The 18,632-nt window shown below is 36.8% G+C and overlaps 1 protein-coding gene across 2 annotated transcripts in view; it reads right to left on the bottom strand.

The window, feature by feature from the left end:
- Positions 1 to 18,632, bottom strand: part of SERAC1 (serine active site containing 1) — a 60,957-nt gene that overhangs the window by 13,140 nt on the left and 29,185 nt on the right. For both annotated transcript variants that reach the window (XM_032485258.1, XM_032485257.1), the window contains 4 exons: positions 16,826 to 16,947; positions 15,711 to 15,839; positions 7,664 to 7,777; positions 5,690 to 5,852 (listed from right to left, as the gene is read on the bottom strand). In XM_032485258.1, coding sequence (XP_032341149.1) covers positions 5,690 to 5,852; positions 7,664 to 7,777; positions 15,711 to 15,839; positions 16,826 to 16,947 — 528 coding nt within the window. The remainder of the gene's footprint in view (positions 1 to 5,689; positions 5,853 to 7,663; positions 7,778 to 15,710; positions 15,840 to 16,825; positions 16,948 to 18,632) is intronic.

Raw genomic sequence — 18,632 nt, forward strand, 5'->3', positions numbered from 1 at the left:
TTATTCAACACAGTTTTAGAAGTCCTAGCTACAACAATCAGATAAGAAAAAGAAATAAAAGGAATTCATATTGGAAAGGAAGAAGTAAAATCATCACTGTCTGCAGATGACATGATACTTTATACATAGAAAATCTTAGCCACCACCAAAAAACTACTAGCATTCATCAATGACTTTGGTAAAGTTGCAGGATACAAAATAAATATACGAAAATCTGTTGCATTTCTATACACTAACAATGAACTGTCAGAAAGAGAAATTAAGGGTTCACCAATAAGGATTTTATATAATAAAATACCTAGGAATAAACCTACCTAAGGGGGTAAAAGACCTGTAATCAGAAAATTATAAGACACTGATGAAAGAAACCAAAGGTGACACAAACAGATGGAAAGACATACTGTGGTTCACGGATTGGAAGAATCAAAACTGTTTAAATGACCATACTATCCAGGACAATCTATAGATTTGATGCAATCCCTATCAAAATACTAATGGCATTTCTCATAGAATTAGATCAAACAATTTTAAAATCTGTATGGATACACAAAAGACATTGAATAGCCAAAACAATCTTGAGAAACAAGAAGAGAGCTTGAGGAATCATGCACCCTGACTTCAGACTATACTACAAAGCTACAGTAATCAAAACAGTATGGTACTAGCACAAAAACAGACATATAGATCAATGGAACAAAATAGAGAGCCCAGAAATAAACCCATACAGTTATGATCAATTAATCTATGACAAAGGAGGCAAGAATATACAATGGAAAAAAGACAGTCTTTTCAATAAGAGGTGCTGGGAAACTGGACACTTACATGTAAAAGAATGACATTAGAACATTTTCTAACACCATATGCAAAAATAAACTCAAAATGGATTAAAGACTTAAATGTAAAACCTGAAACAAAACTCCTAGAAGAAAATATAGGCAGAACACTCTTTGATATAAATCATAGTAGTATTTCTTTTTATGTCTCCTAAGGCAAAGGAAGCAATAGCAAAAATAGACAAATGGGACCTGATTAAACTTAACAGCTTTTGCACAGCAAAGAAAACTGTCAATAAAGGGAAAAGATAACCTACCAAATGGGAGAAAATATTTGCAAATAATATGATTGATAAGGGGTTAATATCCAAAATGTATACACAGCTCATACAACTCAACATCAAGAAAAAAAATGTACAAATAGGCAGACCACCTGAATATACATTTTTCCAAAGAAAACATACAAATAGTCAACAGGTACATGAGACAATGTTCAACATTGCTAATTGTCTGGGAAATACAAATCAAAACCACAGTGAGATATGACTTCACACCTGTCAGAATGGCTATCATCAAAAAGACCACAAATAACAAACGATGGTGAGGATGTGGAGAAAAGGGAACACTTGTAAATTGGTGCAGCCACTGTGAACAACAGTATGGAGGTTCCTCAAATAACTAAAAACAGAATTACCATATGACCTAGCATTTCCACTACTGGGCATATACCTGAAGAAAACGAAAACACTAATGCAAAAAGATACATGTACCCCAATGTTCACAGCAGCATTATTTACAATTGCCAAGATATGGAAGCAACCTAAGTGTCCATCAACAGATGAATGGATAAGGAAGGTGTGCTGTATATAAACAATGAAACATCACTCAGTCATAAAAAAGGAAATTTTGCCATTTGTAACTACATGGATAGACTTCGAGTATATTATGCTTAGTGAAATAGTTGGACAAAGAAAGACAAATACTGTATGATATCACTTACATGTGGCATCTAAAAAATAAAACAAGAGGAGTGTATAGCTCGGTGGTAAAGTGCATGCATAGCATGCATGAGGTGGTTCAATCTCCAGTATCTCCATTTAAATAAATAAACCTAATTATCTGCCCCCCTAAAAAAAATTGAAAAATAAAAAAATAAAACAAGCTAGTGAATATAACAAAAAAGAAAGAGACTTACAGATATATAGAACAAACTAGTGGTTACCAGTGGGGAGAGGGAAGGGGAGAAGGGACAAGACAGAGGAAGGTGATTAAGAGGTACAAACTACTATGTATAAAATAAATAAGCTACAAGGATATATTGTACAGCACAGGGAATATAGCCAATATTTTATAACAACTATAAATGGAGCATTATCTTTAAAAATTGTGAATCACTATGTCGTACACCTGAAACTTACATAACATTGTACATCAACTATACCTCAATTTAAAAAAGAAAGGTAAAGCACAGAGAGAAAAAAAAATTTGAAAAGACATCGACAGAGTCTTAATGACCTGTAGAACAGAATCAAGAGATCTAATATACATATTTGAGGTCCCAGGAGGAGAGACGAGAGAAAAAGGGACAGAAAAACATCTAAAGATATACTAGCTGGAAAGTTTCCAAATTTAATAAAAAACATCAACTTATAGGTTCAGTCAGCTCAGTGGACCCCAAGAAACATAAATATAAAAACAGACTAGGCAATTCAGTCAAACTGTTGAAAACCTTAAAAGAAAGCAGAGGGAAAAAGACACATTTCATATACAAGAACAGAAGTGGGCATAAGGAAACACTTCTCATTAGACAACAGAAGCCAGGAGAAAATCAAATGATATTTTTAAAGTGCTGACAGAAAAATAACACACTGTCAACACAGTATTCTTTATCCATGGAAAATAACCTTTCCCTGGATAATAAAGGCAAAGTCAATACATTTTCAGAAAAAGAAAGGTGACAGAATTTGTTGCCGGCAGACCCAGGTCTTTAGGCTGAAGGGAAATGACACCAGGTGAAAATTTAGATATACGGAAAAGAGGGAAGAGCACTGGATATTATGACTATGTAAATAAAAAACCTTTTCTCTTATATCCTTAAAATATCGCTTGACTGTTAAAAACGGCAACATATTGCAAGTTCTGTAACGTATGTGGTCTACAGCATATTATGGTCTATAATGATGACAAAACTATAAAGGATTTATACTGAATTAATCTATTGTGAGAATCTTACATTACATACGAATGGTATAATATTAATTCAAGACAGACTGTGATAAGTTAAGGATACAGCCATTAGAAAATACAGCAAAAATCTTCTATAAAAATCTAAAAGAAGAGAAAGAATAGAACATAAAAAATACTCAAATAACCTTGAAAAAGTCAAAGAGAGAAAAAAACAAAACAAAAAACAGAGAGGGGGCTAATTGCAAGCGCAAAACAACAGACACAACCGAATAATATCAATAACTACATTACAGGTAAAGAGACAAAATATTTCAATTAAAAGGGATTATCAAGCTGAATTTCTTTAAAGAGATACAAGTATGTGCTGTCTATAAAAGATGTGCTTATTTTTAGTCACAGAAAAATGAAAGCAAAAGAAGAGAAAAAGGTAACAGATATGCAATGCAAACAGAAAGCATAAGAAAAAGCCAGTGTAGCTATTTTAATACCTGACAAAGTAAAACTTGAAGAAAAGTAGTAGAGACATTACTTGATAATAAAAAATGAACATTCACCAGCAAGAAAAATCTGACAGAGCTAAAGGAAGAAACAGACAAGTCCAAGAATTTAACACATCTCAGTAATTCATCAAAGTAGACAAAACTTGGTAAAGGTCTAGAGAAGATTTGAAAAACACAATCAGCCAACTGTTATGTATAAAACACTTCACCCAATAACTATAGAATATTAATTCGTTTCAAGTGCACATAGAACATTCACCAAAACAGACCATAAAATAGGCCATCAAATAAGTGTCAATAAATTTCCAAAGACTAAAATCTTATAGGGTGTGTTTTTTGAATACATGGAATATTAAACTAGAAATCAGAGACATGTCTAGAAAGCCATTAATACTTGTAAATTATGCAGCACACTTTAAGTAACCCATGAGACAAAGAAGAAATTCATTTTCAAACTGAAAAATGATGAAAATACAATATACCCAAAATTTGAGGGATGCTTCCAAAGTCAGATTACAGGAAATTTACAGCTTTAAATACTAGAAAGTAATTGTAATGATTTTAAAACATGTTTTCTTTTGACACTATTCCTATTAAGAGGTGATGAGTCTAAACCCCTTCTAAATCCCTTCCCCTCGAATATGAGCTAGCCTTAGTGACTAGCTTTAAATCAACAGGTTACGGCAAAAATTACTTTCAACGCTTGATTATAAAAGGCAAAAGTGCTTATACCTCGCTGTCTTTTGAAACATCTGCCCTGAGAACCCAGCCATCATGCTTTAAGGAAGCCCAAGGCACATGCAGAAAGCAGCCAATGCCTCAGCCCCAGCTGAGCTCCCAGCTGAGGGCCAGTACCAATCTGCAAGCCATATGAGTGAGCGATCTTCAGGTATATTATCCACCCTATAGCTGAGCTGCCCCAGCTGATGTTGTACAGAGCACATAAATGCCTTTCCTACTGAATTTTGCCCAAACTTCACATTCATGAGCAAATGTATGATTGCTATTTTAACCAGTGAGTTTTGGGGTGGTTTAATACATAGCAATAGATCACTTAAACAAGAAAAAAGGTTAAAATCTGACTAAGTTTCTACCTTAAGAATCTATAAAAGAGAGAAACAAATAAACCCAATATAGTAAGTGGTCCTTTACAGAAAAGTTTTCTGATCCCTGAATTAGACTTCATCAAATTAAAAACTTCTGCTGATCAATGTACTCTTAAATGTAAATTCAAAAAAAAAAGCAGATATACAATAAAAAAGTAAATTCATAGTTTCTAATAAATGTGTATGAACATATGCATATATGTACATATATGTATATCTTTTGTATGTGTACATATATTTTTATATATCACCCTGCTTTTTCCATTAAAAGAGCCAAGCAGCAAAGACACTCCAGGAGCAATAGCACATCTAGCTAGAACCCAGATCTTGGTCTCTAATAATCATTCTCCACTAAAAGGAAATAGGATTCCTTGGAGAAATGAGCCTGGAACATCTTGTTATACCAGAAAGTAAGGAATGCCTCCCAAAATGATGTGGGCAGATCACAAGGACACAGGAGCCAGTTTGCCAGCATCCCACTACCAAAGCTGAGACAATCTGGCATCAAATTATTAAGTACAGTAATAAGTTGTAAACCATTTTAAAAAAGGAATCCATGTGCCCATACAGGTAGGGAGGGAGGGAGAAGGAAAGGAAGGAGAAGATGAAAAAAAGGAGGGACAGAGAAAGCAGGAAAGGCTCTTGCTTACAGTAAAATGCCAGATGCTAAAACGTAAATGAGGAGGGCATGCTGCTGCTGGAAAATCATCACTGTGCAACCATCATGATAAAGACTGGATCAGGCAGGAATTTTCATCTAAAGTATCTCCCCACAGATGAATTATTAGTTGCAAGGGGGAAAGTCACTAAATATACAGTGAACCTGTTTTTAGTCTGACTATACGTCTTGGTTTAGATCATATCAAAGATAATATGAACAATTAGATGGTCATCATGGCAAACAAACTGCTCTCCAGTGACTGTCCATACATGGATTATCGTAGGTCTGAATTATCCACATGTTTCAAGCACTTCCTTGCCCCTATTAAAATGACATGCTCTAAGGACCCAAAACTAATGCTAAGTAAATTATTAAGCCTATTGAAAAATTAATGTACCATGAGGGGTGGAGGTGGGAGAACAAAGGGCTGGATGCAAAATACTCAGTATGTAAAGTTGTTACCTGAGTGAACTATAGCAGAATGAAGATGTTCATTCAAAGCCATATTTCCAAGGATACGCATTATATTTCTTTGTACTTTAGGATAGTCCTTGTGAAGTTGGTACAGCCTCTGAAGTAGTTGCAAGCCTCCATTTGCTTCAATTTTATCACAGTGTGTGGGTATCTAGCACAATAAATTAACGAAAGCTCACTTTATGTTGCACAAATTCACTAACCAGGTGACACAGCATGCTGGTGGGCAGCAGGTGGCTCCTGCTCAAGGAAGAGACCCAGAGACCCCCAAACTCTCAGCTCACTCAAATAAGCAAGCCCCTATCTGTGTGGGAAGTGCTTTAAAATCGCTGAAAAATTAAGGCCACCAGGACTTCTAAAATTTTTATTCTTAAAGTTATTCTGCTTAGCTCTTGGCTGAATGTAACCACAATGTCATTATTACAGAATTGTCTCAACTTATAGTGATATTTTGATTGTCTTGATACTACCTTAAAGGGTTCTCTACCCTTAAGAAAACTGTCGCCTGATCACAGGAAATAATCCCCTGTGTAAGTGGCAGGTTTTGCTTCTGCGTACAAGAACTTCCAGATAAAGCAACACCTGTGGGCCTACACACCACCCCACGCAAACCCACAGCTATGGGGGCTCTCCTAAAACTCAAGAGTCAGAAAAAATTTTTAAAGAGAAAGATCCAGTGAAAATAAAAAAGAAAGAAAAGGGGATGTGAACTTTTAATGGAGAAGAGATAAAAGAAAGCCAAAGGAAATATATATAAAAAGATAAGGTGACAGAATTGACCAACAAGCCATTACAGCCCACCAAGACACCAGCATGACCTTGACTCTTCCCAGCACTAGTTTTATTATTTACGTGACATCATGTCATATTTATGCAATTATTTTCATTCTCTAAATTTTCATTAAATTTTATCATTTCAAATGCATTTAAAAGGATGCCTTTTAGACATATATCAAGTGAGATATGTAGTAAGTTGAGAAGTTTCCAAAAGGTAACTATCACATTCCACGTACTGGACGTTCTACTGCAGATGCACCTATTGCTTCAGAAACTAGCCGTAAGTCACAAAAAAAAAAAATCAAGCTCATTTTCCCACATGCCCTTTTGAACTGTAAGAGTAATGACTCTGCTTTCTGCTGGATTCCCAATTCCACCCGTGGGAGCTGAGATGACCAGAGAGCACCATGCTTCTGAGCCCTGTCTAGTGGTTCCCAATTAAACTGGAGCATTTGGAACCTCCAGGATGGTGTTTCTAACGATGTGGGATGAACCACCTGCACCAGCTTCACCAGGGATGCCTGTTACAAATGCCAGTTCCTGGACACTAGCCCATACCTACTACACTAAGATTGCTAGAGGTGAGCAATAATGTGCATTTTTAACACTCTTCCTCGATGATTTTTATGAACTGATGTTTGAGCACCACAAAGTTTGTTGCTTTTTTCTTTTTAAAATCAAACTCTGAATATGACAGAAAAGTTGTCTTAATGCCAAAAATTTTTAAATCATTGACATATATATATAGTTACAATTCAAGTTACAATTCAAGACCATGGTCAAGTAAATATATTTTCTAATATTTACTTTTTTTCTATCTTGACACATCTTTCTCAAGTCTTTTACTGGAAATTAACTCCCTGATAACATTACTTGCAAAAATTATCTGAGATAGGTAACAGAAGACAGCATAACTCAAAGGTAAATGTCATACTTAGACAATGAGTTGCTTTATGTGCAATGAAGACTAAATCCGTTTTTTAGAACTACTTAGCAAAAGTGAAATTCATATACCAGTGCTAAATCATGATTATCAATTCTAACAATTGAAAAAAAAGTAATTTTTTTAAAAAAGCTTTTTTTTCTTTTATAGAAAATGAGAATTATTTCCTTTGAATAACCAACATATATAACTTTTTCAGTGTCATCATAAAAAGTAAACCAAATTTTGAAAATGTAAGTTACCTCAGAATGTTTTACTAAAGCTTCTAAACAGAACATTTCCACTGTAGCTGAAGGAACTTCTCCAAAACTTTCAGCATAAGGAAGCCCATTTCCTCCAAAACACCATAATCCACCCTGAAAGTGAGATAATTAAAATTTTTGCTGAAAATTTTGCTTGACCAAAATAAAAATCTCTGTAATATATACAATACTAGAAAGAACTAATACGCAGGACTCAAAATATTTTGGAAACTTAGAGGGAACTTTCAATATTCAAACTGTTGCTTACTAGACTAGAAAACGTATGGAATTATTCTTAGAAGAGAGCAATCTTTGAGTCTTTCTCAATTCTTTCCTCTGTGTCCTCTTATCTGAAAGCATGAGGACCAACACATAAATCTTACCAAGTAGGAAAAGCCCAGGGCTGATCAAGAATGTTCTAGTATCAGATTATGCCAGTAGAGTCTACTTAAAATCTATCCATCAAAATAACAGAAAAGGCATTATTGGAAAAATTTAAAATAAAGCCAATGATAGCAATGATCAGAGAGCTTTTAATTCTTCTTAAATTAAAATTCAAGTTCATACTGAAGAATAAACAGAAGAAATTAGGAAAATTTTGAAACAGAAAAGTAGTAGGGACCAGTCCTAATAGATATTAAAATATATTTAAGAATAAACTGGGAAAAGAAAATTTCAACTCTTACCACAGATCACTAACATGCAATAATTTCCTAAAAATCAGTGAGAAAAATACCAACAAAGCTATGGAAAATGAGCAATAGTCATAAATGGAAAGTTCTTAGGAAAAGAAATACAATGTCTCTAAAACGTACCAAACAATGCCCAACCTTGCTCATGATGAGAGGCGTGCATGTGTGAGATTACACTTAAGAAAGGGCATTTTACATCCATCAGACAGGTGGGGAAACAGGCATTCTTATTACCCTGCGGCTGGTAATGTCAACGGGGCTACTTCTGTGGAGGACGATTTAGTGACAGCTGTCAAAATTACAAGTGCCCATGCCCTTCAGCAATTTATCTTACTGAGACACTCACACATTGGCAAAGTGATACAGGTACAAATTTGTCCATGGCAGCTTTGCAAGAACAAAAAATTGAAGCTACCTAATGCCCTTCAATAGGGGGTGAGTTAAATAAATGATGGTACCATTATACAATGGAATGATATGAGTATAAAAAAATCTTGAGTCTCCTCATGTATTGATATATATCAGTCTCCAGGATAAATCACTTGTGTAAAAGAGTATGTATAACTACGTGTGTGTTGTTGGGGTGGGGAGATGGAGGGAAGATTTATTACTGTATCTCCTCTTTGAAGCACTTTATATTTGAACTAGTGGCACAACTGTGTGTATACAGACTACCTGCTGGCAAAAGAGACAACTACAAGGTAGTGTCTTTCAACAATGTGTTTTCTGTAGGAAATATAGTCCATTAAGTTTCTACATTTTGAGTTAATTTATAGGGTCTATGGTTCAGTAAACTTAGTAACGTTCAAAATGTTTGGCCACTCTTTAATTCTTATTCATGCTATCCTCTCTGATGTAGTAATCCGTTTTCCTGAGTTTAAACACGTCTGGATCTCAGAGATTCACGCTATTCAAGTGGAGGACTGGGAAGGGACTAACTCACTGAAAGTCTCTGCCTCCTCTAGCAGAGAAAAGGGTAGAGAGTGGACTGGTGGGCTTTGCAGGGTGGGAAATTTTTCTTAAAAACTTACCACCACAACCTCCCCCAAATCCCTCTCCTTCCCTCACACTGTCAAACCATCTGACCTCTTTCCAGTCTAAATGATCCAAGGAAAGAACAGGGAGAAGGAAAAGAAAAAGGATCTAGGATTTTCATTTTTCTTGATCATTTTTTAAGTGGGATATAAAAATGTAATTCCAAGTCCATCCTTGTTGGCAAAGCTTGTAAGTTATTCATGAACTGGCAAATTGTGTGGCAGTAACAAGCATAAGCAAAAGGAATGACTAAAAAGGTATAAACTCATGGTGTGGTCATATGGATTATTTTCTAACTCCTAACACAAAATAAATATACATGGGCCCTGCTTCTTTATCACTGGATTAAGATATAGTAAGATTAAATAAATTTGTAAAGATTTAAGAAATGTCACACATCAAATTCCATATGCACAACTGAAAAACGATGTCTTAAAGATCAAAGAAATCCACAGGAAAAGGTGGAAAGACTGACAATGTTAAAAACAATAATAAAGGGTAAGGCATAAAAATTAAAAGGCAACAATAATAAAAGTATAAAGGAAATGTGAACTAATCAAGTCAGTTACTAAATAATTTATATCCATATTATATATTAACCATAGGTGTGTAACAAAGCATTTTATGTATCATTTTCCTATTAGGATACCCAAATTGAGACACAGCATTACTATGAGTTAATGTGGTATTTTTCAAATGCATTCAAAAGGTTTATAACAGCCAAATGATTTAATATATAATGGATATTTTCTTACCATATAATCTACCTTCCAATTAAATATAACCTTTAGTTATCTCTATTTTTGTCTCTGTCATACAAAAATACTTTGATTCATAACAGAAATATGCCAGTTGTTATTTAAGTATGTATAAGATTGTGCACAGCTGGCTCTTTTAGTAATGTCATGATTCATCCATTCATTATTCAATAAATATCTATTGAGAGCATATTGTGTCTGAGGTACTGTGTTTGACACTGGGGAGATTAAAGGAAGAGAAAAAGAGAAATAAGCAAGCAAATAAATACATAAAATAATTACAGAATGGGATATATGCTATGATGGGCAATAAACATTTGAGATAAAGAGGAAGGTCTCTTTGAGGAGTTGACAAGCTGAGATCTGAAGGACAAGAATGAGGCAGGCATGTGACATTCTGGCGGCAGAGCATTCTAGGCAGAGGGAACACAAGTAGACCCTGATGGCTAAGCTGATTTCAGAGAGACTCTGGGAAATTACAGAAGATGGTAATACTAGAAATGCAAGATTTTAGCTGGACTGTCCTTAAGCCACGACCACAAAAGCTTTATGATGGGAAATCATTTCAATGCTCCATATCCACTGTTCTCTTGATTCCAGGCAGTTTGCCACATTAGATCAAAAAGAAATCACAATTGAAAATGTCCAAACTTCTACATCCCTGGTTGCGTCCTTAGGCTCTCACTGACCCAGTTTTCCTGAGGAACAAAAAACATAAAAGAAGGGAAGGCAGACCACTGCCAGGGCAGGTGGGGAGCAGGGGGCATGGGAGTTTTGCTAAGGCTTCTCATTGTCAGTCCCTTTGTATCAGTATGTGTGAGAGCTAATCTCTACTGTTTCTTCATAAAAAGTCACAACCTTAGAGCTCTGCGATTTGTGCAAACTAACTGGGCATAAACAATGTTCATTCTAAAGCATGAGTTTGTAACCCATCCCAGGTCATCCTTAAGGGCCTGGGGCAGATAGAATTCAGGGCAGAGAGGATGTAAACTTGGATAGGAAAAAATTACATCCTTCCTTTCCTAACCTTTAACAAATTTTTCATCGTATTCAATTACAGACATGGACAGTAAGCCACAGTAATGGGAGCAGTCTGTGCAACTCTGTCCACGACTGAAAACACGGCTATCTCCCTACCACATCGCAGCTGCCGCAGCTACCTGAAAATAACATTCTGCTCATCGCTCCTCTGAATGCCAACTGCACAGTCTCATCCTGGTGACACAGAATCCACACTGCATCTAATTCTCAAATGGTTCAAAGTAGAAACAGTATATAAATAGACATATAAAAATATACCTATAGAACGAGGAAGAGTAAATGGGGAATGATAAAACAAAAGGGACAAAATATGAATAACTGGCAAACCCAGTGAAATGTATTGTTGTAATTCTTTTTTAAGTTTGAAATTAAAGTACATATATTAATTATATTACACTTTTTGAATTCTGATAACAGTATCTCAATATAGTTGGCTTCCCATGTATGTACTGTATTTTACGCATCTAGAAATGAATTCATAGACTTAACCAAATCTCTAAGAGATCCATGATGTACAAAGGTTAAGAAGCCCTGCTCCAAAACCAAACGTAACTGTAGGCTGTAGGCTAAGGCCCAGAGGAACCTCTGCACGTGAGCAGTTCTGTGCAGAAGCAGCATATTCCACTTGACGGCTGCGTGGGGACTATCACCAAACAGGTTTGTCATGAACTGGTCAGATCACTAAAAACCAGACGGATGACCCTCCTATTCCTTCATCCCCAACTTCCTGGCATATAGAAAGATCCAGAGCCTGACGAAACTGGGGTGGGGGTGGGGGAATAAGAATAACTAAGATGGAGTTGCTTACTGGTCTGATGAGATGGGACCTCAGAATTGAAATTAAATATTTATTTCACTATTAAATTAACTAAAGATGTGCTTAGAAAACAACTGGCACAGTGTATTAAACCACTCTCTCTCTTCACTTAGCAAAAGATAAGGAAACACAGTGGAAGGTGATAGAACAGTACAGAAGGGAGAGGGATGTTACCTGAATAGTAATGAGCAGAAGAAAATCTTCTGTGCAGAAAATAAGAACGCCAGGCCAGGTACCAGGAGCTCTGGCAGGGGGATGAGGAAAGGGGTTGGTGACAGCAGTGGGAGACGGAAGTCATGAGGATGCCTTGGAGGAGCAGCTGGTTCCCGTTGCAGGACAGGAAGAATCAAGAAGAGCCAGGGACATCCTACTGTCAGAAAACAAAGGTGCTCTCACAGCCACCTTGAGGATGGAATTCTAAAAAGGATAATGAGGTCAGCCTAAAGAACAGGCCCCAGTGGCTGGGCAGTGGCACTCTGAGCATCAAAAGGAAAACAATAATTACAATTCACTGGAGCCATTCCCAGACATGGCCCAAAGGGGAAATTATAAAAAGCACACTAGAGAAGTGGTATCTACTGATGTGTCCCTAATTTCTCATAAAAAGGGAAGTGAGGAAAAGATAAATTATTCAATTGGTAAAAGAATATAGAATAAATACTATGATTTGTTTTACAGATAAAATACTTTACCCTCACTGAGTAGGTTATATAGTTACTATAGTAATAGTGACTGTAATTTGTTCGGATTTCTCTAATGATGTAAGAGATATTTTATGAAGACAAAAGTACTGCTGAGATGATCCCACAAGAATAATGGAATTCAGTAACCACCCTCGGGGGGCCGGAGTTGGAGTCTGTGTAGGATGCTGTGCCCAGGACAGTGCTTGAATTCACTTAGAAGCCCTCTGCTGTGCATGGCTAGTTTTACTCCAGGTATTTACATGCAGTGAACAGGCCATGGCTGAAACAGTAGGAGTAGGGGATCTGGGCAGAGAACATGAACACCTCCGTCGGAAGGGATGACTTCCTGTCTGAAGGCAGTCTTATGCCAAAGGCGTGGGCTTCCCCGTGGAGCACTCTGAGTGCTCTGACGAGTCTGCACCACAGCCAGGGCCTGCTGTGCCCTCCTCACCTACGGCACGGTCTCCTTCAGTTTTCAGACCCTTTGCCACCAAATACACTTCACACCCTCTAACTGTGCTACCGGTGCCTTCCTGTCAATCTCATCACCATCCCTGGGGGCAGGCACTCTGTACACAAGGGCCAGGACATGCTGGGATCACAAAAAGTGAAGGGCCTATTTAACGTGAAACAGGAAGCCATTTGGAGGGCTTTAAGCAGGAGTATGACCGAGCTCTAATTCATGTTTCTTAAAAAAATCACTCCAGCTGCCGTGAGGACATAGAACTGGAGAGAGAAGTTGGAGCTTGGAGGCTGATGCAATGCCTGTAGCTCACAGAAGTGACGGAGACTGTGATAAGGAAGCTTTCTGGATGCAGCAAGATGGCAAACTTGGCTTCTAGTTGCAAACAAAGAATGTAGCCTGTCATTCCAGTAAACAAAAATGTTGCCCTCCATCAAGCCATCAGCCACCGTAGCACCCTCCACCCACTGTGAGCCCTGGGGGGGATTCAGGATGGAGGAAAACAGGAAACATTCTGTGCTCTGGATACTGGCCCTAGATAGCTAAGATGTATATTTAAGGAATAATTTCAATGAGCCCAGATTCTTGCATCTTCCCATACGTAGAAAAGGACTAAAATCATTAACAAGATGTCTGGGTTTTTTGATTAGCAGTAATCTTTGACGTGCGACTACATGTTATTTTTCCCAGCAAAAACCACATATATCCTGGCTTCTCCCTTACCTCTTTGGAGTAGTTCCTCAGAGCTATCTGAGAGGCTATCTCCTGGGCTATAGTCCTCAGTAAGGTCTCCCAAATAAAACTTAACTCTCAACTTTTAGGTTGTGTGTTTTTCTTTAGTCAACATGGTGAACCCTTCCTATGACATACATGTTTAATAAAATATAATAAAAGCAATGTTAAAACAAAGCCAAGCTCTAAAGATAAAAAGAAGAACTAAAGGGAATCCCCTGGGTGCCAGAACTGAAAACAGAGTATTCAGCAGAAGTGGTAAGCACACAACGGGTGGTGTAAAATTTCTGTAGGCACCTCAGGATGGGATTTTTAACACCTGTCCAGTGCAGGAGATACGGTTTTGAGTCTCACGTTCTGTGGGAGCTAGATTTGAGATCCCTATATAAAGGCAGAACCCTGGAAAGATTACCTCCTCTCTATGAGAGAGTTTAGAAAAACTCTGCCCACCAGTCCATGAAAGCAACAAGAAGCCTATTTCCGCTTCAGGCTTTGAGAGAGAAATGACAATCCTAAAACTATGCCATGTACAGGTATATCTGAATTTATACTACCTATGTGCGACAGAAATTCCAAACTAAGGAATTAATACAAAAACTAGTCCTGTAACAGTGAATTCCTGGGGTATCCAAAAGAAGTAAACATAAAAACTGCTCTGTAGAGATAAATTTAGAATCTGAGGTGCTTGGGACTCCCAAAGAAAACAATCAATCTGGCTAAAACTAAGCTCACAGTAAAAATGACTAACCCTTGCTTGTGTTGTACACCAGAAATTGACACAACATTGTAAACGGACTATAACTCAATAAAAATAAATTAAAAATAAAAAAAATTTTTTAATGACTAACCCATGTTAATCCACAATCTAACATAAGGGGGAGTCAGGAATTAACCCAGTAAACTAAGTCAATAAAAGACTCTGAAAGGGACTTTAAAATTATTTTAAAAGGAAAGAAAGAATAGAAGCCAAGATGAAAGAAGAGGATACTATGAAAAAGAGATGATGGTGGCCAGGAGTAAGTGGCTACAGTGAAGATGATAAGATATATGGATTCAAGCTGTATTTGAAGGGACAGCTCACAGTAACTGCTGATTAGGAGAACAGGAAAGGAAGGAATCAAGAATTCCTAGGCTTTAGCTTATGCAACTAGGTGGATGCTTTGCCCTCTGCTAAAAGGAGAAAGACTAAAGGAGGAAGAGCTTTGCAGAGGGAGGGTGGTTTTGGCATGTAAAGTCTGGGATGCCTATGATATATCCAAGTAGAGACATCAAGTAGGGGGCTGAATGTTCAAATCTAGAGCCTAGGTTAGAACACAGGGCTGTAAGACACTGAATTTAGGCATCACCAGCACAGAGGTAATATTTTAAAGCTTTGTCAATTACTATCTATTCATTCTTCAAAATGCAACCTCAGAGTACTTCCTGTGAAGCCTTTTTACAATGACCTCTTAGAGTTCCGGTCAAGATGGCGGAGTAGTAGGACCATGAGCTCGCCTCCTCTCATGGACACAACAAAACCACAAATGATTGCTGAACAACCATTGGTTAAAAAAAAGACTGGAACCTACTAAAGTGGCCTCTTAAACAGAGAGGTGGGCTCTCCAAGTATCCTGAACCTCTCCTACACACTCCATGACTTTTTTTATTCACTCGTCTCCCCATTATGCCAAACACCTAGCCCAGTGTGTGGCATTCAACCAGGAAACAGTATGTTTATTCAGTTTCTGGATGAATGACTATCTAAAGTTCTAAGTGCTAGGCCCTGGCACAGTATCTTGGAAAAGTGGGCCCTCAGAAATATTTACTGAATGAAGAAAGGAGCTAACCTTCTGAGCAGCGAGACTCTGACTGCTTTCACTCAGAGCCAAAGATGTAAAATACTGGATACACTCATCAAGCTCTGTTTGAGGTAGAGAAGCCAGCAACTGTCTGAGCTCTTCTTCAATGGAAGAATCCTGAAATAAAAGGAAATCCTTCATAATCAAACTCAACAACTGAGTATAACAAAAAGCACCCAAAGAATCAAAGTCAAAACAAAACAAAAAAACAAGAGATAAATCAGTGCTTTTAGCCTTGAAAACACTCACCCAGGTAAAAACAGGAAATCATTTAATTTTGAATTCTGTGCTTTCATGTTTATTACCTGAATCTGAAAGGCCTACTGCAAAGCACGGCTCTGACCTTCACCTTACTGGCTACTTCCCTTCTTGACTCTGAATGAATTATTACACTCTTTCCAACGAAAGCTGGCTTTTTAATATCCAGAACTTGTTCTTATCTAATTTTCTAATAATTTACATCTAGCATATTTGTTTTTCTATTTTTCAAAAACTGATTTCAAGTTTACAGATTTTAAGTTTTCAGTTTTCATTTTCCAGAAGTCTAGGAAAACTGCTCAAGAAACATGCTCTAATATCTATATTAGTGGTTAATGATTTACACCCATATATAGTAATACATCAATATCTATATGTAGTGGTTCTCCAGGGACTCTTTTGAACCCCAGGAAATAGCCTGCAACACCTGGAGACATTTTGGTTGTTATAACTGGGGGGTGCTACTGGCTTCCAGGGAGTAGATGCCAAGGATGCTGCTAAGTACCCAACAGTGTACAGAACATCTTCCAACAACAAAGAATTATTGGGCTCAAAATGTCAGTAGTGTTGAAGTTGAGAAAAACTGATGTATGGACGCTGATATGCTAATAAGCAGCCACTTTCTAGTGTACAGAGACTCTCAACCCCCAAAAGGGGAAAATAAAAGAAACAGCACCTCCTGTGGAATCAAGAAACCTTAGAATGGAAACTATAATTTCAGGTTGACACCCTAGTTTACCTGCTTGTATAAAGTAGCCAGCAAACTGCTTTTTGAATGGTTATTTTGTACCCAAAGTGAAGATGATATACTGAACTACTTCCACTTACTGGATTATTTTACTTACTTCTTTTAAAGATGGCAAAGGAGGCGGGCGGAGAAAAAAACGAAGATCACTCTCTTTGCTTCGTGCCAAACCAGTAAGAGTTCTCAGATCACAGGCTTGAGCAATTATCCTATACTGGTAATCTATTGTAAAAGTATATTGTTAGCACCCAAATTAACTATGTTGTTTCAAAGATTAAATGAACAACTTAATTTTTAAACTACTAGTTTGTAATTCAGAATTTCCCATTTTTTTCATAACTACAACTGCATTTACAATACCAGTAAGTTAGCTATCCAACACTTCCATGAATTAACTTATAAATTCTCAACATATATTTAGCTAGGTATATCACAATCTAACTAACCTTTTTGAAAAAAAAAACCTCAAATATGTAAACTGATAGATCAGAACCAATTTAATTTCTTCTCCTTAAACAAAATAATTCCAGCGTTCAAAAGCTGTTTTGATCACTACTCAAAAAACCTGAGGTTGTGTTTAGATCTATTGTCCCCTGGTAACAGTATGGTGCTTTGGCATTCAATGATGTTCATGAATAATCTGAGGTTCTAGATGCTGGTACTCTGTTTTAGCCTTCCTGATTTATATATTGCTATAAACTGTGTCCCTCCCAAATTTATGTATTGAAATCTAATCCCCAATGTCATGGTATTTATATGGAGACAGGGCCTCTGCGAGGTGATTAGGTCGAGATGGTGGAGCCCTCATGATTGGAATTAGTGCCCTTATTAAAAAAAACCCAGAGAGCTCTCTCCATCTATGAACCAGAAAGCAGGTCCTCACCAGACACCAAACCTGCTGACACCGTAATCTTATATTTCCCAGCCTCCAGAAACTGTGAGAAATAAACCATGTCTAGGTATTTTGTTACAGCAGCCCAAATGGACTAAGACGTATCAAAAACAAAACTGTAACCACTGAAGGAGACATTTTTAATAATGGCACTTCGTAACTTGGGTGAGTTCTTCAGAGTCAAGTGGGGAACTTTTTCAAAATCTACATACCAGGGCTCCACCTTTGATTTTTATGATACAATGAAAGTCTGAAATGCAGTCCTGGAAGGCAGATTTTAAAACAGATTTTTATCCTAAGTCTCCACTCACATTAGGTAGGCTTATTTTTACATTGTAAGTTATAATTATAGCCACCAATCAATCAAATTAACTGCTATGGAGACAGAGATCTTATTCGGAGACTAAACTTTTCTTTGAAAACGTTATTCTTTTTCATTTGTTTACCCATTTTTATAAGGTGACTCTACTAACAGAGTGTACTTTAGTCCCTGTACTCAGAGCAGATTTGAGCTCTTGCTCATGTACTTTTACTGTACAACTTGTGATTTTAAATACAATTAAATATTTTAAATCTTCCTTAAAAAACAATATATACACACAAATGAGAGACATTTGACTATTAGTATTAGTGCCAAATAGATTGTAAAAGTGAAAGCAAATATAACTTTGGTGCAGCCAGCAAATAAAATATATTTCATTAAACAGGAATCAAAAGAAAATGCAAACACAACATCAGGCCATAATGATCAGAATCAAGAGTTTCTCTAATCACAAATAACAAGCTTATACTGTACAGCACAGGGAACTATTTTAAGTATCTTATAGTAATCTATAATGAAAAAGATTATGAAAACAAATATGTGTATACATAAGTATGACTGAATTATTATGCTGTGCACCAGAAATTGACACATTGTATACTGACTATACTTCAATTAAAAAAAAAAGTGTTTCTCTAATCAAGTAAAAATTCATTCTGGCAGAAAGTTATACAAACATATCTAGTTTTGTTT

Source organism: Camelus ferus, chromosome 8 (genome assembly GCF_009834535.1).
Source record: "Camelus ferus isolate YT-003-E chromosome 8, BCGSAC_Cfer_1.0, whole genome shotgun sequence".
Taxonomy (NCBI): Eukaryota; Metazoa; Chordata; class Mammalia; order Artiodactyla; family Camelidae; genus Camelus; species Camelus ferus.